Raw genomic sequence first — 25,920 nt, forward strand, 5'->3', positions numbered from 1 at the left:
GAAAAACTGTTCCGGCGCCGATACAGGATGTCAAGGGACCTGTTCTTGGTCATTCTAGGGGGCGTCAGAAACTACGACCCCTACTTTCAATGCAGGCGCGATGCAACAGGTGCTTTAGGCTTCACCTCCTACCAAAAATGCTCCGCGGCTATTCGCATGCTCTCATATGGAATGGCTGCGGATATATTCGATGAGTATCTTCGAATGGGTGAGAGCACCTGTCTTGAGGCCATGTACAGGTTTTGCCTCAGGATGGAACCATGGCAGGGCAGATTCTTGTCGTCTGCGGCTCGCCTAGTTTTGATCAATGCATGCCTGTCAAACCTTCCAATCTATTCTATGGGCCTCTTCCTCCTCTCGGATGGTACTCATGAAGGCTTTGACAGACACAGATGCAGATTCTTCTGGGAGGGACAAGGTAATAAGAGGAAATATCATATGGTGGCCTGGGAGGACATCTGTAAACCCAAGGCCCAGGGTGGGCTTGGCGTTATGAACACGAAGCTCATGAACCTTGCCCTTATGACTAAATGGATTTGGAGAATGTTAACGGAGGACGACAGCAAACTGCTCTGGCTTCAACTCCTCAAGGCAAAGTATCCAAACCAGCCTCCCTCCTCTATAAATACAAGTCCATTGTCATACACCGCGTGCGGGAATCGTGTGTGTGACTTGTGACTTTGGACTTTGGCGTCGGCGAGGAGATGAGATGAGATGGCCATGGCCGGCGAGAAGAAGCTCCTCTACGCGTACATCCTCGTCGTCGACATGATCTCCTACCAAGATTGCTGGGGGTGGCCGCTGGAGGCAATGGATCGCCGGCCGGCCGGCCGGCCGGCCGGCCCTAAAGAGGATTCGACCTTTCGTGTAGGCACTCTTGCTCATCATTCCTGTCTCTTCCGACCTGCAAAGTACCTTCCTTCACATGCATCCTGCATAAGGTTTCCATGCACTTCACACAAAACATGTGCTGGCACGGCAGCTTGATGAAGTTCGAACCTAATTTTTCCAAATTAAAGTTAGTCTACAAAAGGATGAACTGCTATGAGACTAACTCAATTTCCCAAGTAGCCGAATGAGCAGCCCAGCCGGTCCATATAGTATCTACTATGAGCTATGGAAATTTAGTCGCATATTGGTATGCTACCACTGTGGGATTGTTGAACTAGAATACAGAGTGGAACGGATGCTCCAGAATAGGTGGTATTCTTCCGAGGAAGAACCAAGAAAAGTAAATAACAAGAGAGCATGCTCAATTGGTACGACTTCGGTATGACTGCACAACAGAAAATAAGTCAAAGAAAAGGAAAAAAAAAACTCTTACCTTTACTCTCATTAAGGCAAATCATACACACATGTAGATCCTCAAGAAAAACTTGATAGCAGTTCTTACTACTGTAACTGAGCATCAGTGGGATTACAGACTCCAATGAGAGACCTCTTGAGATTGCCCCGGCAGCCCCCAGATCCTCCCCGCTACAGCTGTCACCTTCGCCGCCGCCAAGAAGATTCAGAAATACATAAGCAAGAATACATCCCCCATGGCGACGATCGTGTTCCAGAGCACTGTCATCGGCGGCCCGACACCTCTTTCCCCTTTTTTTCGATAAGGGGCGCTTTATTACTCAAAAAGTTTTAAGCATTACACCCAGCCTCTGCATAACCAGGATGCACACAGCCGTTCAGTAGTCTAGGATCCATCAAAGAGCGATACAAAATAAGATAAAAGCCAACTACTATGACGCTCCGTTGGCTTCAATCCTCCGACTATGCAGCCACCCATGTTGGGAGATAAACTCCGTGGCCGTGTTCTCCAATCGTGTAGACACCTCCATAAAGAGATCGCGATCCTCCAAACGCTAAAGTGGCTTGTTAGATGCTGTTTTGGGCTCCTATTTGGGATTGTCGGTGGAGATGATGTAACCTTGCACTTCATGTTATTGTTGCTTGTAGTTTTCTGATGGGTACTTAGGGATTCTCTGGTTGAGGGCATGCTTGGTTTGCAGAATTCTACAAACATAATAAATAAATAAAACACAAGAATATGATAGAAATGTGCTTCAAAATATAGGATTGACGAGAACCAACCTGTGGTTGGATGGTTAGGAGGGCAGTGGCACCCCCAGCCCACCAGAGTTCAAATCCCAGATTTGACACTTTGGTGTCTCATAAAGGCGGAATATTCTTCAGTGGGAGGCGACGTTCCCGTCGACAGCGAGGCGCCTGTGGTGACTTCGTCAATCTCAAGATCCGCCGGATCAGTTCTTCAACGCAGTCTCTTGGAGGTGCTCATAGGGGTAGGGTGTGCGTGTGTGCGTTCATAGGGGTGAGTGTGTGCGCGTATGTATGAGCGTCTTTGATTGTACTGTGTTTCGCAAAATATAGGATTGACATACACACACGAATTCAAAATATAGCATCCAGGTGTTGCAATCGCATGCATCTCCGTTCTAGCAAATAAAGGTAACATACCATGCATGACCATACTCCCGTCGGTCGGGTATATTAGTATATTCCTATAAATTATCAATTTACTTATTACGAAAAGTCTCTTTGCCTCCTGAGCACTAGTGAGCCCGTTGTTATAAAGAGTATAAAAAAATATTTACAAGTTTAATTTTTTTTGAAAAGAAATCCTACCATAGCCAATGAAGTGAACTACAAGTATGCAAAATCGCAACGCGAAATTGTTTGTATTGCGGGCTACACAAAAATGAAAATTTCTGATAAAATTTAAATATTTCTAAATATGCATACTCAAATCCACATGTTTGTCATTGTTGTGTAGCTTTGAATACAAAGTATTTAAAATTAATATTTTGCACGTTTGTGGATACATGATTGGGTACATCCAGATTTTTTTCAAATTATTTTGAAATTTGTAAATATGATTTCTGAATTTATTAAAATAATAGGATCCTGGTGCCCTGGAGCCAAAAAAATTCCACTCATATATATTACAAAAAATATATCACTATAAACTTGAGATGTGATTTATATTATATAGGTGAAGTTGATTCTTAGGGATAATGCAGAACTAATAAACCCAAAAGAGGGAGTAAGTAATCACCCTTTGTTGTTATACACGCATGTCATGTTTAATTGATTGCATGCGGCTAGTACTTTGCTCGACCTAGAACTAGATAAATTCTATGACATCACTAAGTTTTATGTGCAATTCATGTGCACTGAGAAAAATATGTGTAATTGCACACATATGTGCAATTCTCATGTGCATGAATCACGATACAAATTTAACGGTACTAGAGTCGACTTAGAACTAACTTAATTGTGATCGACTAGAACTAGCAAAAGGGATATGATTAGTCAGAATAGAAGAAAAGTGTCCCAATAAAACATACATCAAATGTGAAAGCCCTAACCTGCAATACTGCAACCTAATCTGAAAGAATGTAACAGTGGGAGTAGGGATATGACACTAGAACTTTATCTTCACACAATCTTGTGAGCCCCAGTGCTCGCTTTGTTTGCCGGCAAACTGGACCTGCTTCTTGCACAGTGTGCAATAGCTGGCTTGGCACGACCAGCAGAAAATATATTTATCATCATCCTGAATGCATATGGCCACTGGTTAGATGCAATAGAGGCAAACTGGTGATCTGTAATGTTGAACAGAATGCTCCAGTCTGAAAAATGATGTGGTTCATTACCTTATAAATTTTTTGACGGCATTTTGGACATTTTATGGTACTGCCTACAGGTTGTTTTTCAGTACGTACGCGATTTCTTGTTTCTAACTGTTCCAGCAGCTTGCCCCAGTCTGTTGTGTCTTTTTCTTTATGATGAAAGAGGTCACATCTCCCGCTGCAGTTTGTTAAAACATGCATGCATAAAGATAAGTAAGCCTAGATTATGAACCTTTGTCTTTATTTATATAAAAGACCCTGCATAGTTCAGACTGCCAACCTGAAATGGGCATAGCCAGCGATGATAGCCTTGCCACAGCGGAAGCAGAATGTCTGACCACAGCTGCTACACACAACTTTGTTGCATCTGTCAGTTTTGCTGATGGTCATTTGACATTTTGGACATGATCTAGCATTGCTGTAAAGCAGTTTTACACTAATCATGTCCTCCACCATCCCCCGTGTGGCCATCTTGCCTGATGCCTGCAAAGATAAAATTGAAGACGACAGATGTTCAGTAACCTGAAGTTATATTTCAGCAGTCAATATGACATGTAATGCCCCCAAGGAGGTGCCAAAAGCGTATGACACTCTACGAAGATCTTTGAGAGATTTATATATCAAATGCATATTGGATATTTGAAGGATTTGAAAAGAAAACAAAAAAAAAATTTCCCTTGCAGTGCACCTAGGCTTCGATAAATTTCTAGGTCCACCTCTGCTCTGGTCAAAAAATCAATAAAGATAAATCCTCAATTTTGTTTACTAAGGGATGCCCACAGGTTATTCGTAATGAGGTCAAACAGATACTCGAGGTGAATGTGGAGGCCCTTAATGAAAGGTACCTTGGTATGCCAACACATGTTGGGAGCTCACGGTATGGAACTTTCAAATTCTTGAAGGACCGGGTTTGGGGTAAAGTAAAAGGATGGATTGAGAAAATTTTATCTTTAGGTGGGAAGGCGCTTTTAACAAAGTCCATTGCCCAAGCTATACCGGTGTATTCGATGGCCCTGTTTCAGGTTACCCCGTAAGCTATGCGAGCATATAAACTCCCTCATTAGACAGTTTTGGTGGGGCTGCAAACAAGGGAAGAGGAAGTCATGCTGGGTGTCTTGGTAGGTTATGTCTAGATCAAAGCACTTGGGAGGTTTAGGTTTCAGAGATCTCGAAAATTTTAACTTATGCTTGTTAGCTCGCCAATCTTGGAGGCTACTACATGAACCTAATACCTTGGCTGCAAGAATTCTAAAGGGCCATATATTTTCCCAACTATTCTATACTTGATGCAACTCTGGGAGCTCACCCATCGCAGATTTGGAGATCCATCTTGAATGCGGCTTGTTTGGCCTTCCATGCCTTCCCGTACTTGACGTCGTACGCAAACCGGGATTTAACCGTATCTTGCACGGACCTAATGCTCATTATAGGAAGTGATGAGATCTCCGCCGAGAGCTTGTATGCAATGAACTCGGATGTGAGTTGACGGTGGTCCGGCTGCGCATCCTTGCCATCAAGCTTCGGCCCCCGGCACATGTGAGTGGCTACACAACTTGTTATGTGCCAAGAGGGCCCTTTTTTGAAAGGTCGTGCACGGACAACCCATGGGCACCTTTTATCCACACATTTTAGCGTGTACCGCTTCTTCAAGTCCGAGTGAACAACGAGGTAAGGGCGATGATGCTTAATGGAGAACTCCTTCAACCATATCTTCAATTCCAAGAAGGTATCAAACGTTAGCCCTTTAGAGATCATAGCCGTCCTACCATCCACATCTCTCTTGGATAGTGGCCTAGCTCCAAGAAGTAAACTTTTGCCACCATCAACCACGGCTCCATCCGCAAGACTAACATCACGGAACAATGGTACCCGGATATCCCGTCCGGTTACCTTCTTGAAGATCTCGGCTCTTTCGGCTTCCTTAGCCGTGAAGCCATCCTCGTCAACCTCCTCTTCGGGTCCATCATCATCCGAGTCCGACGCATAGCATCGGGAATAAGGAATGGAGTGGTCCATCTCCTCTTGCGTCCAATATTTATCCAAATCACCGATATTGTTGCCATTCATCTCGAAACCATCATCACCATCGTCATGCTCGTCATACTCATTATCCAACGGAGGTTGTTGGGCAATGGGAGATTGGACAATGGGAGATTGGGTGGCCTCTTCTTGGCTCATGGGTGGAGGAGTCCTCTCTCGAATGGGGGAGGAGGGCCGGTTAAGGTCAAGCTCGATACGAGCATCAACCGTCTTGGTTGCAAACAACTCCAAAGCCTTATCTTGTGACCCGGCCACCGTCTCCTTGTAAATGGACCAACGTTGCTCGGAGTTGATACGCATTATCTTCCAACGGGTGTGCATTCCAAACCCCACATTATGCCTTCTCTCTAGCTCAACACCATCATTTGGCTCATTCCAATTCAACTCAACCCTAACTTGTGCTACCACCTCCGCAAAGCTAGGGCTAACGTCAAACACCAAGTCAACCTCTTCCGGGTCCGGCTCTATGTTTCCCTTCAAGAAAGCATCCTTCTCCACATGATGAACATGAACAATTCTTTCCATCCCCCTAGCATAATGGGAACAACACATACACACATGTGTTCATTAGTTACCATAATCAACATAATCTACCCATACAAACTAGCACACTACCATTTCTCCTACTTCAACAACCCTAACATCCAACCAAATCCATCTCCACCCTCAAATCAACCAAATCCACATCTAGGGTTTCACATATAGATTGGAGCAAATACACAAAATCAATGGATGAAAAGAGGGGGAACGGAGGAGATTACCTCAAGGAACGAGTTGGGAACGATCTCCACGCACAGATCTGAAGATTTGGTGGTGGATTTGGTGGGGGGGAGAGGGAGGGAGAGAGAGAGAGAGCCGGCCGCCTGTTCTTGGAGCGAAGAAGAGAAAGAAAGAGAAGGGTCGGGCTGGGCTGGGCGCGCGGCCGAAACTTAAGTGGATGTGTGGCGCCCTTGCCAGGGGCGCCACACTTTCAAAGTGTGGCGCCGGCGGGAAAGGCGCCACACGTGCTGCCACGTCGGATCGGGGTCACCAGCTCAGCGTCGACTGGCCACGTCGGATGGGTCTGTGGCGCCAGCGCCAGGGGCGCCACATGGGCATATGTGGCGCCCGTGAGAGGGGCGCCACACAAAAGGGTTAGATCCGTGAAATAGTTTCGCCGGAGGGACAGTCTGTGTTTTTCTTTCAGTTTTGGGTTATTTTTTGTGCAAATCGCCATGCGGCGATACTTACTTCTGGAGGCATTCTCTGCTGAATTGTAACATGTCGACAAGTGTATCTGTGTATGGGCCCTCTCTGACGACCTGATGGTGCAACTCATATCTCAAGGAGTTACAAGCGGTGGCTAAACCAATGGCTAGCCAGATACACCTGGTCGTCTCGGCCTCAAAGGCTAGATGGTTGCCTCCCCAACCTAGACTGGCCAAATTCAATGTTGACGCAGCTTTTTCACGTCATGGAGATAGGGGAGCGGCATGAGCTATATGCAGAGATGACAATGGCGCATACCTGGGTGCTTCTGTCATGGTCTATCCTAGGATTACTGATGCTACGCTTGAATCTCTTGCATGTAGATAAGCATTGGCGCTTGCGGAGGATCTTTGTTTAACAAAGATGGTGGTTGCATCGGATTGCAAAAATGTTGTTTCGGAGATTGCTGAAGGTACTTGAATAACTGAACATTGCAGACATACATCAAAATTTCAGTGTCCATTCACCCTTGATGTAAAAAAAGAGGCATAGCCTTGATAATGAAATCATACATTTTCATCTATGAAGTTCAGTACTACTCCCTCCGTCCCATAAAAGATGTCTTCAATTTGTCTAAATTTGAATTTTTAGTGTCCAGTTACATCCAAATTTACACAAGGGAGTAGTATTTTTCATTTTATCGAGAATGAAATACCCCAGCCTCGCGTCTGCGTGAAAACCAGCAAATCTTCCATGTACACACTGTTGGCAAAAAATGCTTAGCCGCAAATGTATAAGCTTTCACGCAGAAATAGAAAAGCAAGACTTTTCCAGAAGATGAGAGAGAGTAATAATACCATTAAAGTAATTTACCATGCATGGTCAATATATAATTCCCCTTGCTTGTAATATATATCATGTTCAAGTGATTTGTCAGGATTGTGAAAGTCGCAAGACTACAACCTAACCTACAAACGTGTAACAATGGGAGCAGGGAATTGACGTTAGAACTTTGTCCCGATGCATTCCGGTGAACCCCAGTGCTCTCCCTGTACCCCTGTAAACTGGACCGGCTTTTTGCACATTGTGCAATAGCTAGCTTGGCAAGCCCAGCAGAAAATATATTTATCATCATCCTGAATGCATGTGGCAATTTGTTAGATGCAATAGAGTCAGACTAGGGATCAGTAATGTGGATCAAAATGTTACTACATTCACGCCATGTTGCAGATTGAAAAAATAAAGTTCCTTACCTTGTAAATTTTTTGACGGCATTTTGGACATTTTACAGTACTGCCCACAGGTTGTCTTTCAACTTGTCGGGCTAGCTGTTCCATTAGCTTCTCCCAATCCCTTGTGTCCTTTTCTTTCTCAAAGAGGCCACAATTCCCTCTGTAGTTCGTCAAAACATCCATGCATAAAGATTAGTAAACCTAGATTATGGACCCATGTTTTTAATTTAAAACAACCTGGATAGCTCAGGCTGGGATACCTAAAATGGGCATAGCCACCGATTGCAGCCTCGCCGCAGAGGAAGCAGAATGCCTGACCACAACTGATACATACCACTTTATTGCATCCTTTAGTTTTGCTGATGGTCATTCTGCATTTTGGGCATGATTTAACATCGCTGTAAAGCACTTTTATGCTCAACATTTCAACCATCCCCCTTGTGGCCGCCTTGCCTGATGCCTGTAGGCATAAAATTGAAGTCAACAGATGGGAGAATATTCATTAAAATGAAATTATTCTCCAGCGGTTAACACAGCATGTAATGGCGCAACAAGGAGGCGCCAAAAGCCTCTTACACTCTTCAAATATTCATGATAGACTGCAGTCAAATGCATATTGTATGTTTGAAGGATTTATCAACAAAACGCAACATGTTTTGTCGTTGTATAGGTACTCTGGCCCCAACTACTCAAAATAGTATGAATTGCACAGTATAACTATAAATGCAAGACGGTAACATAAATAATCTAAAGTCTCAGTTGTCAAGTCATGTCGCATACGAGATTTTAGATGCATTTCTACCTGCTGTCTCTGAAGTTTTTCTTCCAGAGTGAGACACAGCTTCCCTGGATGACGTGGATCCTTGCACACCGAGCAGAATACAAAGCAACATTTTGGGCATTGTGCATTGTTATCCTCATCTTCCACGCAACCGATTGCACACCTTGGACAGTGAACCACGTCTGACATCGAGTTCAATGCTTTCTCAAGAGTAAGCTTATCCCAACGTTCAAATTCTTCCTCGCCGAGAAGCCTCTTTAACAAATACGGTGGAATCGAAGCACTGCACTTAGTATCAGGGCATACTAACTGAAACAAAGTACCTTCCTTCACATGCATCCTGCATAAGGTTTCCATGCACTTCATACAAAACATGTGCTGGCACGGCAGCTTGATGAAGTTTGAACCTAATTTTTTCAAATTAAAGTTAGTCTACACAAGGATGAACTGCTATGAGACTAACTCAATTTCCTAAATAGCCGAATGAGCAGCCCAGCCGGTCCATATAGTATCTACTATGAGCTATGGAAATTTAGTCGCATATTGGTACGCTACCACTGTGGGATTGTTGAACTAGAATACAGAGTGGAACGGATGCTCCAGAATAGGTGGTATTCTTCCAAGGAAGAACCAAGAAAAGTAAATAACAAGAGAGCATGCTCAATTGGTACGACTTCGGTATGACTGCACAACAGAAAATAATTCAAAGAAAAGGAAAAAACTCTTACCTTTACTCTCATTAAGGCAAATCATGCACACATGTAGATCCTCAAGAAAAACTTGATAGCACTTCTTACTACTGTAACTGAGCATCAGTGGGATTACAGACTCCAATGAGAGACTTCTTGAGATTGCCCGGTTATCTACTTTGTGCATAGGAACATCTAGACCTAATGTTATTTTTGTATCGAAACCGAGGTGTAGTAAAGAAGAAGCTCGTATCCACTCAACCCATCGGTATACCACTTCTTCCCCCGGCAGATCCGCCCAAATGGTGTCAAGCATCTCACAGAGCTGAGAAACATTAGGCCCATCCATCCATTTAGCGGTGATTGCAAAATATGGTGGCTCTTTGCTAGGATAGGACTGCGGAAGTAAGCATGTCAATATCAGAGGGGGCAGGTGCTCAAAGTTGCAAGAGTAGGAGAAGTCATTTGGTTCATCCTCCTCATGTTCTTCTGTACAATCATCAGTACATCGCCCATCATCTCCAGTTCTATTGACTGAATGAAACCTAGCGCACACTTCAGCGCCGTCGCGCAATTCGTAACGTATGCAAATCTGGAATTAGAGAAATAAAAAATCAATCAAAACAAAGCTTTTATCACCAAAAACACTGATGGAGAATAAAAGAAACCTGAAAATAGCGGAGCGCTCCTTTGTTTTCAAGCTCAGTAAGATCATCCCCATATATTGCTTCCAATGCCATCAGCTGTAGTGAAGATCAAACGAGGAAACAGATGAGGGCATGTTATAATCGTAAAGCACCAATTGTTCAAATGAGCAAACCCTGAAGCAACGCAATAGCAGCACCAACACAACCTCACAAAGTCTATCCGAACAAAGCTTCCTTTCCTTCGTTTTTTTTTTATGTATGCAACTCATCAGAAAAAAATTCTATACTTCGTTATTATAAATTAAAAATATTCCCTCCGGTCCAACTTAATCGGTGCAGCCACATACTATGTCCAGTAAGTGTACTCCTGACCTGAATTCCAAGTTCACCCTAAACAGAGTAAGTACAGTACTAGTTGGTCGAGAGAAAATTAATAGCTACCCTATTTCAGCAAAACAATCGCAGAACGTACGAATTGAAAAGATGCATTGCAAATCTTCGCCATAGCTCAGATCAAGCTCATAGATAAGATTAATGAAAAATTTCAACTCGATTTGAGCAGACCAACCTCGTCGTCCTGTCGCTGCAGGTTGTCCCGTATCTCATCTGCTTCTGCCTCGTTCTCGGCGCAAAGACGGAGTCCCGTCGCAACCGCGGCCATGGCGGCCTCCTCCAGCCTCGAGTCCGCCTCAGCCGCCGCGACCCACGGGGAGTCCAGGTGGAGCACGTCCTCCTCGGCGCCGCCATCACACGACACCGGCCTCGCCTCTGCCTCTGCGGCGCGCGACGAGGACGAGGGAGTCGAGGAGGATGCCTGGGGTGACAGTTCCGGGGAGGGGATGCGGTGCGATTCGACCGCTCGCGAGGTCGCGCCGGCGACGGAAGCTGCTGCCATGGCGGGAGCTCGGAGTTCTGTTGAGTCGGGATCAGTCCTTGATTCGGCGGAGTGGTGTCGATTCTGCTCGTCCCCGGTTGCGTTTGTGTAGTTGGTTTCCTAGGAGAGGACTGTACCACAAAGAAGTAATTTTAGGTTTTGTACTGAGTTAAATTTTAAAAAATCGACCAATTATGAAAGATTGTAGCAATATTGATGATATAAGGGCATCTCGGACATCCCAAATGTCCGTTTGCGTTGGCCCGTGGACGCGATGTGGCCCAGGGCGACCGTTTGCGTCTGGGGTACCTCCAGCGGTGCGGACTCATTTTTTAACCGGGGACAGCGTCAAACTCGCTAATGGCGTTTTACGTCCCGTCGAGGACTGCCACCGGCGATTAACTGTTCCCGCGCGACGACGCGCGCGCGGGAAAAGGCCCTGCACGCCAACGCCGTTTCCCGCCCCGCCGTGGCTATATATGGTGGACACCGGAGGGGGCGACGGGCACACCTCACCCTACCATCCATCCATGGCCGACCACATTAGTTGGGGGCACGTTGTTCACATGTGCCGCCAGCTCCACCCGGAGGAGGAGGAGGAGGTAGCCGCCGCCTGCGTTGAGGCCCAGTGACCTGGAGGCGGCGGAGGCGGAGGTTGCGGAGGCTGCAGAGCGCGCGGAAGGGCGCCTTGCGGCGATCAAGGCGGAGATCGCCAACGCCATGACCGAGCTCGCGGAGGCGCGGGCGGCCATCGCGGCCCCTCCGGCGGACACCGTCATCCACGTCATCGCGGACGATGCCCCCCTCCCCGTGCCCAGCCGCTTCGCGTGCGCCGGCGACCACCGGTTCTGCTCGCATCCTTCGAGTCCCCTAGCCGGGGACGCCCAACGCCGTCATGCTTGGGTGGCGGAGGAGGAAGCCCACGGCTATGCGATGGCCATGGCTCGGGGGTTAATGTGCTCCGACCTGGACTCGCTCCAGCGTAGGGGCCCTTCTCCCGCGCGGGTCGAGCAGGAGAACCAGGAGCTGGAGGCCGCCACCGCCGCCAGGGACGAAGCGGTGGCGGAGGCGGCTAGGGACAGGGCCCGCTTCATCCCCGACGTGGTGGCGATCCAGGCGGCGGCCCAGGCGAACGAGGACGCGGCGGCGGCAGTCCAGGCGGCGGAGGAGGAGGAGGCCCAGGCGGCGGCGGCTACCCAGGTGACGTTGGCCCAGGCGGAGGCCATGTGGGACAGCTCCCTGGCCGAGGCCCTCGAACGACGCAGGCGATAGGACAAGATGTCCGTTCGCCGGCGTGCGCGGCGAGCGTGCGCGAAGCGCTCCCGCTTCGACGACGGCGCCAGCCCTTCCGGCGGCCAGTAGTAGGCCACGCGACTGCGAGTAACCGAGACCGGTGTAGGCTGCGCGACGGCGAGTAGGTACGACCGTTGTAGTTTTAGGTTAACTCGACTAACCATCTCTGTAAAGATGGTCCTTTTGGCCAATCAATAGTAATGAAAAAATCTTTTGCTTACCTACTCACTGCCGACCGGGCCCGGATGCACCCAACGCGGACAGTTTCTGCGACCGCCGAGCATCCACAGAGACGCAAACCGGGCGCATATTTGGGCCAGGTTTGCGTCTCCGCGGACGGCCCGGTCACTTTCCGTCGCCTGTTGGAGGTGGTGCCAGACGCATTTCCGGTCACGGCGGACGAAAACGGTCGCTCATCGACCGTTTGCGTCACGCCGCTGGAGATGGCCTAAAGTTTATCAAAAAATATAAAGTTAATATCACTATATGCATCTTAGGATTTTTTTTTTTTGACAATCAATACCACATATATTCATAGCAACAAATAATACATGGTAGAGATACATGAACTGACTCCAACGATTACAAAATAAAGTCTAAAAGATAGTAACAAATCTTCGAGGTCTTCAATTTCTTTCTTCTTCCAGAACACAATCTTGTACTCTTCTGAAGGAAGCCAAAGATAGATAACGGACCATAGACCTGTAAATACCGATGAAAGTGTTGGAGATATGCCCAAGAGGCAATAATAAAAGTGGTTATTATATATCTTTGTGTTTATGATAAATGTTTATATACATGCTATAATTGTATTAACCGAAACATTGATACATGTGTGTTATGTAAACAACAATGAGTCCCTAGTAAGCCTCTTAACTAGCTTGTTGATTAATAGATGATCATAGTTTCATGATCATGAACATTGGATGTTATTAATAACAAAGTTATGTCATTATATGAATGATGTAATGGACACACCCAATTAAGCGTAGCATAAGATCACGTCATTAAGTTATTTGCTATAAGCTTTCGATACATAGTTACCTAGTCCTTTCGACCAAGAGATCATGTAAATCACTTATACCGGAAAGGTACTTTGATTACATCAAACGCCACTGCGTAAATGGGTGGTTATAAAGGTGGGATTAAGTATCCGGAAAGTATGAGTTGAGGCATATGGATCAACAGTGGGATTTGTCCATCCCGATGACGGATAGATATACTCTGGGCCCTCTCGGTGGAATGTTGTCTATATTAGCTTGCAAGCATATGAATGGTTCATAAGAGACCACATACCACGGTACGAGTAAACAGTACTTGTCAGGAGACGAGGTTGAACAAGGTATAGAGATACCGATGAGCAAACCTCGGACAAGTAAAATATCGTGTGACAAAGGGAATCGGTATCGTATGTGAATGGTTCATTCGATCACTAAGACATCGTTGAATATGTGGGAGCCATTATGGATCTCCAGATCCCGCTATTGGTTATTGGTCGGAGAGAGTTCTCAACCATGTCCACATAGTTCGCGAACCGTAGGGTGACACACTTAATGTTTGATGTCGTATTAGTAGATATTGAATATGGAATGGAGTTCGAAGTTTTGTTCGGTGTCTTGGATGTGATCCAGGACATCACGAGGAGTTCCGGAATGATCCGAAGAATAAGATTCATATATAGGAAGTCATTTTATAAGTTTGAAAATGATCCGGTGCATTTATGGAAGGTTCTAGAAGGTTCTAGAAAAGTCCGGAAGAAATCACTATGGAAGGCGGAGTCCCGGAGGGACACCACCAAGCTTGGCCGGCCAACCCTAGAGGGGTGGAGTCCTAGGTGGACTCCACCAAGGGGGCCGGCCACCCCCCCTCATGGAAAGGTGGGAGTCCCACCTCGGGCCTGTTCGGTTGTTCCCATCCCGGCGGGGTTTGTGGCCCAATCCCGGTCAAATCCCGTGGTTCAGTACCCACCGGGATGAATTCCGGCCCATCTCCATTGATGCGTTCGGTTAACCCCCGGGCGAGATATTTCCCGGCCCAATCCACCCCAATCTCCTCCAAACCACCGGGGAAAGAAATATCGTCTCGTACCTCGTGGAATCATTCCCTGAAGCGACCAAAAAATTCCTCTCGCAAAGCTAAGCGGAGGCGGCGGCGGTGACGTATCCCGGATTGGTGGCGGCGGCGGCGACGCATTCAGCAGCCGGCGGCGGCGCGGCCGGCTCCGGAGCTGACGGAGGCAGAGGCAACACCAACGGCTGTGCCGGCAACGCATTTAGACAGCGGCGATGCATCCTGGATCGGGGGCGGCGGCGATGCATCCTGGAGCAGGCAGCGACGGTGACCCGTCCTGGAGCCGGCGGTGGCGCGACGCATCCTGGAGCCGACGGCGGCGCGCCTCGAGCTGACAACAGCGATGCGTACGATGGCGGTGCTGCTTGCTGAATGCAGGGATTTACCGAATAGTATCAAATGACAGGAATTAGCAGGGAACATGGGAGAGAGGTTAGTGGGGGATTCGGGTGATTGATTCGGGTTCACCCAGACTCTCCCTGGAATACATCCACTAGTGGATCTAATCCCTTGCAACCGAACGAAGCCTCAAGTGGTAATCCCACCTTGGGTAGGTTTCCCTACACATGGAAGGTTTTGGGTTGGGGTCTTATTCGAAGACTTGTAGTCCAACACTTGGGGGTTCCACCTATATAATGAGGAGCAAGTGGAGGGGGCCGGCCACACCAAAGCAACCACCTTGGCCGCACCCCATAGAGGCCGGCCACCCCCTCTCCCAAACCCTAGCCGCCCCACCTCCTCCACCTCTCCCGCAATCGCTTAGCGAAGCTCCGCCGGAGATCTCCATCAACACTGCCACCACGCCGTCGTGCCGTCGGGATTCAAGGAGGAGCTACTACTTCCGCTGCCCGCTGGAACGGGGAGAAGGATGTCGTCTTCATCAACACCGAACGTGTGACCGAGTACGGAGGTGCTGCCCGATTGTGGCACCGTCAAGATCTTCTACGCGCTTTTGAAAGCGGCAAGTGATCATCTTCTGCAACAACGAGAGCCTCCTCTCGTAGGCTTTGGAACTCTTCAAGGGTTAGTCTCGTTTATCCCCTCGTTGCTACCGTCTTCTAGATTGCATCTTGACTTGGATTGCGTTCTCGCGGTAGGAAATTTTTTGTTTTCTATGCTACGAATCCCAACAGTGGTATCAGAGCCGTGTCTATGCATAGATGGTTGCACGAGTAGAACACAATTGTTTTGTGGGCGTTGATGCTTTGTTGTCTTTAGTTTGAGTACTTTGCATCTTTGTGGCATAGTGGGATGAAGCGGCTCGGGCTAACTTTACATGACCGCGTTCATGAGATTTGCTCCACGCTCGACATGCAACTTGTATTGCATAAGTGGCTTTGCGGGTGTCTGTCTCTCCTACTATAGTGAAGATTCAATTTACTCTTCTATTGACAACACTAGTATCACCTTTGTGGTTCATGTTCGTAGGTAGATTAGATCTCACTCGAAAACCCTAAACCACGTAAAATATGCAAACCAAATTAGAGACGTCTAACTTGTTTTTGCAGGGTTTGGTGATGTGATATGGCCATAATGTGATGATGAATATGTATGAGATGACCATTATTGTATTGTGGCAACCGGCAGGAGTCTTATGGTTGTCTTTAAATTTCATGTTGAGTAGTATTTCAAATAAGTTGTAATAGTTGCTACATGGGAGAACAATCATGAAGATGGCGCCATTGACCTTGACGCTACGCCGACGATGATGGAGATCATGCCTGTTGATGATGGAGATCATGTCCGAGCTTTGAAGATGAAGATCAAAGGCGCAAAGACAAAGGGGCCATATCATATCACATATGAATTGCATGTGATGTTAATCCTTTTATGCATCTTATTTTGCTTAGATCGCGACGGTAGCATTATAAGATGATCCCTCTCACTAAAATATCAAGATAATAAAGTGTTCATCCTTAGTAGCACCGTTACTAATACTTGTCGTTTTGAAACATCTCGTGATGATCGGGTATGATAGATTCAACAAGTGTACACAACGGGTGCAAGCCAGTTTTGCACACGCGGATACTAAGGTTGCCTTGACGAGACTAGCATGTACAGACATGGTCTCGGAACACGTGATACCGAAAGGTAGAGCATGAATCATATGATTGATATGATGAACACTTTGAGTGTTCGCCATTGAAATTACACCTTGTCTCGTGATGATCGTACTTGGTGTGGTGGATTTGGCTCGTGTGATCACTAAGACAATTCGAGGGATATTGTTTTGAGTGGGAGTTCACCTAGTTTTTAATTTTGTTAAATTAAAATTTGAACTCAATTTGTCATAAACATTAGTCTAAACTATTGCAAATATATGTTGTAGATTATGGCGTCCCCAATCAATTTTAACCAGTTCCTAGAGAAAGAAAAACTTAAGAGCAACGGTAGCAACTTCACCGACTGGTTCCGTCATGTGAGGATTTTCCTCGCTGGCGGAAATCTGCAATATGTGCTTGATGCACCGCTAGGTGACCCTCCTGCAGAAACTGAAACCGATGAAGTAAAGAATGTTTACGCGACTCGGAAAACTCGTTACTCTCAAGTTCAATGTGCCATCATATGCAGTCTAGAAGCCGATCTTCAAAAACGTTTTGAGCACCACGATCCTCATGAGTTGGTCAATGAGCTGAAAGCTATCTTTGAAACTCATGCGGCAGTGGAATGCTATGAAGCATCAAAACACTTCTTCAGTTGCATGATGGAAGAAGGCAGCTCTGTTAGTGAGCACATGCTCGCCATGACCGGGCATGCGAAGAAACTTAGTGACTTGGGAATAGTGATTCCTAACAGGCTGGGGATTAATCGTGTCCTTCAATCACTGCCACCTAGTTACAAGAACTTTGTGATGAACTACAATATGCAGAACATGAACAAAGAGTTACCTGAACTCTTCACCATGCTGAAATCTGCTGAGGTTGAGATTAAGAAAGAGCACCAAGTGTTGATGGTCAACAAGACCACCAGTTTCAAGAAACAGGGCAAGTCTAAAGGAAAATTCAAGAAGGGTGGCAAGAAAGCTGCCACGCCTCCTGTGAAACCTAAGACTGGCCCTAAGCCTGATGCTGAGTGCTATTGCTGCAAGGAGAAGGGACACTGGAAGCGTAATTGATCGAAGTATTTGGCTGATCTGAAGAGCGGCCTTGTCAAGAAGAAGAAAGAAGGTATATCTGATATACATGTTATAGATGTTTATCTTACTGGTTCTCGTACTAGTATATGGGTATTTGATACTGGTTCGGTTGCTCATATTTGTAACTCGAAACAGGAACTAAAGAATAAACGAAGACTATTGAAGGATGAAGTGATGATGCGCGTTGGAAATGGATCCAAGTTCAATGTGATAGATGTCGGCACACTCCCTCTACATCTACCTTCGGGATTAGTTTTAAACCTCAATAATTGTTATTTTGTACCCGCGTTGAGCATGAACATTATATCTGGATCTTGTTTAATGCAAGACGGTTATTCATTCAAGTCTGAGAATAATGGTTGTTCTGTTTTTATGAATAATATATTTTATGGTCGAGCACCTGAAAAGAATGGTTTATTTCTATTAGATCTCGATAGTAGCGATACACATGTTCATAATGTTGATGCTAAACGAATTAAACTGAATGATAACTCTACTTATATGTGGCACTGTCGTCTTAGTCATATTGGAGTGAAACGCATGAAGAAACTCCATACCGATGGATTACTTGAATCACTTGACTTTGAGTCACTTGATAGATGCGAAGCATGTCTAATGGGAAAAATGACTAAGACTCCATTCTCTGGTATTATGGAGCGAGCTACAGACTTATTGGAAATCATACATACCGATGTGTGCGGACCAATGAGTGTAGCCTCGCGCGGTGGTTATCATTATGTTCTAACCTTCACAGATGATCTAAGTAGATATGGGTATATCTATTTCATGAAACATAAATCCGAAGCTTTCGAGAAGTTTAAGGAATTTCAAAGTGAAGTAGAAAATCAACGTAACAAGAAGATTAAATTTCTACGATCTGATCGCGGAGGTGAATATCTGAGTTATGAGTTTGGCATGCATTTAAAGAAATGCGGAATACTTTCACAATTGACACCGCCGGGAACACCACAACGAAACGGTGTGTCTGAACGTCGTAATCGAACTCTCTTAGATAGGGTTCGTTCTATGATGTCTCTTACTGATTTGCCGTTATCATTTTGGAGTTATGCATTAGAGACAGCTGCATTCACTTTAAATAGGACACTATCTAAATCCGTTGAAACGACACCGTATGAATTATGGTTTAATAAGAAACCTAAGCTGTCGTTCCTTAAAGTTTGGGGTTGCGAAGCCTATGTAAAAAAGTTACAACCGGACAAGCTAGAACCCAAAGCGGAGAAATGCGTCTTCATAGGATACCCTAAGGAAACTATAGGGTACACTTTCTATCACAGATCCGAAGGCAAAATCTTTGTTGCTAAGAACGGAACCTTTCTTGAGAAAGAATTTCTCACTAAAGAAGTGACTGGAAGAAAAGTAGAACTCGACGAGATTACTGAATCTTCTCTCATTGATCAGAGTAGCGCAGTACCGGAAGTTGTTCCTGTACCGCCTGCACCGGAAACAGATGAAGCTAATGATAATGATCATGAAACTTCGAACGAGATAGCTACTAAACCTCGCAGATCGACAAGGGAACGTACCACTCCTGATTGGTATGATCCTTGTCTAAATGTCATGATTGTGGACAACAATGATGAAGACCCTGCGACGTATGAAGAAGCGATGATGAGCCCAGATTCCAACAAATGGCAAGAAGCCATGAAATCCGAAATGGGATCCATGTATGATAATAAAGTGTGGACTTTGGTAGACTTACCTGATAGCCGCAAGGCTGTTGAGAATAAATGGATCTTCAAAAGAAAAACAGATGCTGATGGTAATATTACTGTCTATAAAGCTCGACTTGGCGCAAAGGGTTTCCGACAAATTCAAGGTGTTGACTACGATGAGACTTTCTCACCTGTAGCGAAGCTAAAATCTGTGAGGATTTTGTTAGCAATAGCTGCATTTTTCGATTATGAGATTTGGCAGATGGATGTCAAAATGGCGTTCCTTAATGGAGACATTGAGGAAGAGTTGTATATGGTAGAACCCAAAGGATTTGTCGATCCTAAAAATGCTGACAAGGTGTGCAAACTTCAGCGTTCAATTTATGGACTGAAGCAAGCATCCAGAAGTTGGAACCGACGCTTTGATAAGGTGATCAAAGACTTCGGGTTTATACAGTGTCATGGAGAGGCCTGTATTTACAAGAAAGTGAGTGGGAGCTCTGTAGCGTTCCTGATATTATATGTAGATGACATATTATTGATTGGGAATGATATAGAACCATTAAGCAGTGTAAAAGGTTATTTGAATAAGAGTTTTTCAATGAAAGACCTTGGTGAAGCATCGTACATTTTAGGCATCAAGATTTATAGAGATAGATCAAGACGCCTAATAGGGCTTTCATAGAGTACATATCTGGACAAGATTCTAAAGAAGTTTAGAATGGACGAAAGTAAGAAAGAGTTCTTACCTATGTTACCAGGTAAGGTCTTGAGTAAGACTCAAGGACCGGCTACGGCACAAGAAAGAGAGAGGATGAATCAGATCCCCTATGCCTCGGCAGTAGGCTCTATCATGTATGCCATGCTATGTACTAGACCGGATATAGCACATGCAGTTAGTTTGACTAGCAGATATCAAAGTGATCCAGGAATAGAACACTGGACAGCGGTCAAGAATATCCTAAAGTACTTGAAAAGAAATAAGGATATATTTCTTTGTTATGGAGGTGACCAAGAGCTCGTTGTAACCAGTTACACCGATGCAAGTTGGAACACTGATCCTGATGACTCTAAGTCTCAGTCTGGGTACGTGTTTATATTGAATGATGCTGCAGTAAGCTGGTCAAGCTCGAAGCAGTGCACGGTGGCGAAGTCTTCAATAGAATCGGAGTACATAGCGGCTTCAGAGGCTTCATCAGAAGCGGTATGGATGAAGAGGTTCATTGTAGAGCTCGGTGTGGTTCCTAGTGCATCGGACCCACTAGTCATTTATTGTGACAACATGGGTGCCATCGCCAATGCACAAGAACCAAGGTCACACAAGAGGCCGAAGCATATCAAGATGCGTTATCATTCGATTTGCGAGTACATCGAAGATGGAGAAGTAAAGATTTGCAAAGTACACACTGATCTGAATGTAGCAGATCCGTTGACTAAAGCTCTCCCTAGGGCAAAGCATGACCAACACCAGAATGCCATGGGTGTTAGGTACCTTACAATGTAATCTAGATTATTGACTCTAGTGCAAGTGGGAGACTGTTAGAGATATGCCCAAGAGGCAATAATAAAAGTGGGTATTATATATCTTTGTGTTTATGATAAATTTTTATATACCATGCTATAATTGTATTAACCGAAACATTGATACATGTGTGTTATGTAAACAACAATGAATCCCTAGTAAGCCTCTTAACTAGCTTGTTGATTAATAGATGATCATAGTTTCATGATCATGAACATTGGATGTTATTAATAACAAGGTTATGTCATTATATGAATGATGTAATGGACACACCCAATTAAGCGTAGCATAAGATCACGTCATTGCGTAAATGGGTGTTTATAAAGGTGGGATTAAGTATCCGGAAAGTATGAGTTGAGGCATATGGATCAACAGTGGGATTTGTCCATCCCGATGACGGATAGATATACTCTGGGCCCTCTCGGTGGAATGTTGTCTATATTAGCTTGCAAGCATATGAATGGTTCATAAGAGACCACATACCACGGTACGAGTAAATAGTACTTGTCAGGAGACGAGGTTGAACAAGGTATAGAGATACCGATGATCAAACCTCGGACAAGTAAAATATCGTGTGACAAAGGGAATCGGTATCGTATGTGAATGGTTCATTTGATCACTAAGTCATCGTTGAATATGTGGGAGCCATTATGGATCTCCAGATCCCGCTATTGGTTATTGGTCGGAGAGAGTTCTCAACCATGTCCACATAGTTCGCGAACCGTAGGGTGACACACTTAAGGTTTGATGTCATATTAGTAGATATTGAATATGGAATGGAGTTCGAAGATTTGTTCGGAGTCTCGGATGTGATCCAGGACATCACGAGGAGTTCCTGAATGGTCCGGAGAATAAGATTCATATATAGGAAGTCATTTTATAAGTTTGAAAATGATCCGGTGCATTTATGGAAGGTTCTAGAAAAGTCCGGAAGAAATCACTATGGAAGGCGGAGTCCCGGAGGGACTCCACCAAGCTTGGCCGGCCAACCCTAGAGGGGTGGAGTCCCAGGTGGACTCCACCAAGGGGGCCGGCCACCCCCCCCTCATGGAAGGGTGGGAGTCCCACCTCAAGTGGGAATCCCACCTTGGGTAGGTTTCCCTACACATGAAAGGTTTTAGGTTGGGGTCTTATTCGAAGACTTGTAGTCCAACACTTGGGGGTTCCACCTATATAATGAGGAGCAAGGGGAGGGGGCCGGCCACACCAAAGCCACCACCTTGGTCGCACCCCATAGAGGCCGGCCACTCCCTCTCCCAAACCCTAGCCGCCCCACCTCCTCCACCTCTCCCGTAATCGCTTAGCGAAGCTCATGGAGATCTCCATCAACACCGCCACCACACCGTCGTGCTGCCGGGATTCAAGGAGGAGCTACTACTTCCGCTGCCCGCTGGAACGGGGAGAAAGATGTCATCTTCATCAACACCGAACGTGTGACCGAGTACGGAGGTGCTGCCCGATTGTGGCAACGTCAAGATCTTCTACGCGCTTTTGAAAGCGGCAAGTGATCATCTTCTGCAACAACGAGAGCCTCCTCTCGTAGGCTTTGGAACTCTTCAAGGGTTAGTCTCGTTTATCCCCTCGTTGCTACCATCTTCTAGATTGTATCTTGTCTTGGATTGCGTTCTCGCGGTAGGAATTTTTTGTTTTCTATGCTACGAATCCCAATAGAAAGTTCTCCCATATTTTTTTGAGCCGCCATGCCAAGGCTGCGTGCACGCACGCAACCATTAAAGCAGCCATACAACATCGTCAAGAGTACCAACACCAGTATGTCAGGAAATAATAACCGACTAGCTTTGTCATTGTCGATGGAGAGCGAGAGTACGAATCACCATTGTCGAGGACGTAGCAACCGGGACAAAAACTACGAGGATAATCCTCCTCGCGGCAACAACGACAAAAGATCCAAAATCGATCTAGCGAAGCAAGATCCGAAGACCCATACCTAGAAAATTGTGATTGTTCAGCACCACCATTGACGCTGGGAAGAAGATCTCGTCACCGAACGAAAACCCGAAGATCACTTATTGCAGATGATGCCATCTCCATTGAGGGGAAACCAACAAGAAGACGGCTACCAAAATCCTAACATAATCTAATGAAAACAATACTTTTATTCGAAACTCCACACATAGATCAGGTTCCCCACTCCTCCCGACGCTGGCGAAGCCGACCGGAGGAGGGGGAACCAATCTATGGAGGAGAAGAAACTGGAGGCGGCGGCTGAGGGGAGAGATCCAAAACTGCTACTGTTTATTTACTAGTTTGTTTTATGTTATATATAGCTGCAATGCTTTGGGTGAGAGAGATGAAGTCCCTCTCCGACTTACTGAAGAACATTAGAATACCTTTTCCTAATGAGGAATGTATCTTGTGTATGTCCTTGTCCTCGCACCCCTATCATGTTGATCCACGATTTGTTCGCGCAGTTGCATCAACGGAGCACCGCATCTCTATGCTTCATGCTAAAACTGATACCTGCTATCCTACAACGGCCTATGAAGGACCTCACGTCGTCATCATCACTGCGTACGGTGGCGGTATTAGACCATCCTACCTCCAGGAGCTACACCTACCCCATGTGGGCTATGCGCCACAAACGAAGATGCCGCCCTCTTCATCGGTCACCTTCGGCAACAACAAGAAGTCGCAGGTCATCTCACAGTTATGTGGCGTGACAAGACACACGCCTTCGCGATGCTACAACTATTCAATACCTCATCTAAAAAAACTATTCAATACCTTGGCATCGGTAATGACAACAACGACACGGAGTGGAAAATACCAATGGTTATGGTTGCCGCCTAAGGCGCTAAAGGTGGCCAGTAGTTGTATGTCGAACCGTGTGGTGCGTGGACTCGGGTGCTGCTTATCACATCACCCATGAGCTTGACAAGCTGACTACGAGGAAACCCTAACCACGATACTAAAAAGGTTCATGCGGCAAATGGGACATGTGTGTACTCATACTATTGTTCATGCAATTCTCCCTACTCTACCGTCCAAACCATTAAATCTAAATCGTGTCATTCATGCTCTTGATGCCATTAATAATCTTTTGTCTATGAGTAAAATTTCATATGACAACAATGTTTATTGAAGCTTCATCCTTATGCTCTTTTTGGAAAGGACCAGGACACAAGAGAACCCACTCTTAATTAGAGGTCGTTGCGATCGTAATCCTTACGGTATTAAATATCATGTTATCAACCAAGCACTCTCCAGTTTCAAGGTGTCACATGATATGTTGCACAACCTCTCATCCAGCTTAATTTGCAAGTGGTTCAATATGTTTTTGTGTAGTCATGATTTGCCATCTATCATAGAATCCAATAAAAAATAATGGTTTCCTATTTTCGTGCCCCTCGTTCTTTAGTTTTACTCGGTTTTGTTCAGCCTCAAAACCTTTCCTCAGTTTTCCCCTCTCTCGTGTACCAAACCCTCACAAATCTCAAGCAGCACATTCCCGTCAGGTCAAACTCCTTGAGTGTTACTTGCTGACAAGTGGAGCTGACTAGGGCCTAGTCGAGAAATGACACATCGGACTAGCCATCTCTCTCATATAAAGCATTGGACCTATATCGGCTGATGAGTGTACCGCTTTATATCTAATGTCGGGGTCCGTCCAGCCAATGAAATATGGGACCATGATGTTGAGGCCGAAGAAGCTCCTCCCCTACCCATTTTGTTGCCCAAAATTCCAACCGGCGATCAGCAAGCTTTGTCCTGCGAGCCCCTCCACCGATTTGGTCGCCCATAGTTGCCATTGCCGGAATCAGCCCATAGATCCATCGCGGTCCCGTCAACTTAGTCGACGGAAAATCCAACCGAAGACCTGCAAGGTTCATCCTTCAGCCCCTCCATCAACTTCTGGCAGTCTCGTAGCCCATTCGGCCTTCTCACAGTTTCGGCATTGGCTCAACACCACCAACTGAACGAGCTCACCTCATATATCCCTCAAGTGTTTGATGAATTGACTAGGTTAATTTCTTTGCTTAGAAAGTTAAGTTCACGGAAATATGGCAAGTAACCATTTTTATTTAGCGCATTAAGCATACGGAACTAAAAAATTAAACCTTTTAAATAATAAAACATCATTTATAGAAAATATAAGAAATGAAATGATAGGGAATCGTCTGCGGGGCTTGCTTATAAGATATCTAGAGATGCCCTAAATGAGGCGTCAACCTACGCTCAAGAAATCGGGGTTGGGTCCCGGACATGGTGATTATCTATCACCTATAATTTTTTAACATAGTTGTGGATATGCAAGCAATTTTAATTTACAGGGTGACAGAGGACAGTCATGTAGGGGGACTTATTCCACATCTAGTTGATGGCGGGAGTCTATCCTACAATATGTTGATGATACTATCATTTTATAGAACACGATATGCAAAAAGCTCTTAATACGAAACTAATACTTTGCATCTTTGAGCAATTATCGGGGTTAAAGATAAATTTTCATAAGAGTGAGATTTTTTTGTTTAGCAAGGCAAAAGTGGCCGAGAATGACTATAGGATTCTTTTTTGGGTGCGACCTAGGGTTCCTCCCTTTTAGATATCTGGGAATTCCAACCTATTACCGTAAATTAACAAATAGCGAGTGGAAACTGATAGATGATATATTTGAGAGAAAAAATGAGTAGTTGGATTGGAAATTGTCGTCTTATGAGATAGGTTAGTCTTAATCAATTCTGTCCTTACCAGCCTACCAATGTTTATGTTCTCATTCCCTAAAATACCTGAAGCTGTTAAAAAGAGAATCCTTGTTTACAGGTCTATATTCTCTTGGCAAAGCGATGAGCACAAGAAAAGATATAGTCTAACTAAGTGGAATATTAGTTGTAGACTAAAAGATCAATGAGGTTTAGGAGTGAAGGTCTTACGTTTAAAAAACAAGAGTTTGCTTAGCAAGTGGCTTTTTAAACTCATGAATTAATGAGGAAGGTATGTGGCAGGAACTCTAAAAAAACATACATATTTAAACTTTGTCTCAGGCGGACTCTCTTCTGGAAGGGTTTGATGAATGTTGAAGATAATTTCTTCAAGAGAGGTTCTTTTGTGGTCGGCAACGACCAGAAGACATGATTTTGGGAGGATACTTGTTTAGGAGACAAGTCTT

At 45.3% G+C, this 25,920-nt stretch overlaps 1 protein-coding gene across 2 annotated transcripts; it reads right to left on the reverse strand.

Annotated features, from left to right (window-relative positions):
• Positions 1–3,274: 3,274 nt before the first annotated feature.
• LOC127336594 (uncharacterized) lies at positions 3,275–11,195 on the reverse strand. Of its 2 annotated transcripts, none has more exons than XM_051363427.2 (7): positions 10,793–11,195; positions 10,246–10,320; positions 9,617–10,169; positions 8,910–9,295; positions 3,928–4,130; positions 3,672–3,825; positions 3,275–3,571 (listed from the first exon to the last, which is right to left on the reverse strand). In XM_051363427.2, the coding sequence occupies exons 1-7, from the start codon at positions 11,117–11,119 to the stop codon at positions 3,440–3,442; spliced, it is 1,830 nt and encodes a 609-aa protein (XP_051219387.1). In that variant the 5' UTR covers positions 11,120–11,195; the 3' UTR covers positions 3,275–3,439. The 2 variants fall into 2 exon arrangements, with proteins under 2 accessions (XP_051219387.1, XP_051219386.1); XM_051363426.2 differs by lacking the exons at positions 3,275–3,571; positions 3,672–3,825; positions 3,928–4,130 and adding exons at positions 7,716–8,011; positions 8,129–8,267; positions 8,368–8,567 and having other exon boundaries at positions 10,793–11,194.
• Positions 11,196–25,920: the final 14,725 nt, after the last annotated feature.

This window comes from Lolium perenne, chromosome 2 (genome assembly GCF_019359855.2).
Source record: "Lolium perenne isolate Kyuss_39 chromosome 2, Kyuss_2.0, whole genome shotgun sequence".
Taxonomy (NCBI): Eukaryota; Viridiplantae; Streptophyta; class Magnoliopsida; order Poales; family Poaceae; genus Lolium; species Lolium perenne.

Excerpts from the sequence above, each read along its gene's own strand:
- LOC127336594 (XM_051363427.2), bottom strand. The coding sequence starts at position 11,119 with ATGGCAGCAGCTTCCGTCGCCGGCGCGACCTCGCGAGCGGTCGAATCG. Across the intron at positions 9,296-9,616 it reads TTGCCTTAATGAGAGTAAAG|GTTCAAACTTCATCAAGCTG; the intron begins GTAAGAGTTTTT and ends TGAAAAAATTAG. Across the intron at positions 3,826-3,927 it reads GCTGGCTATGCCCATTTCAG|CGGGAGATGTGACCTCTTTC; the intron begins GTTGGCAGTCTG and ends AACAAACTGCAG.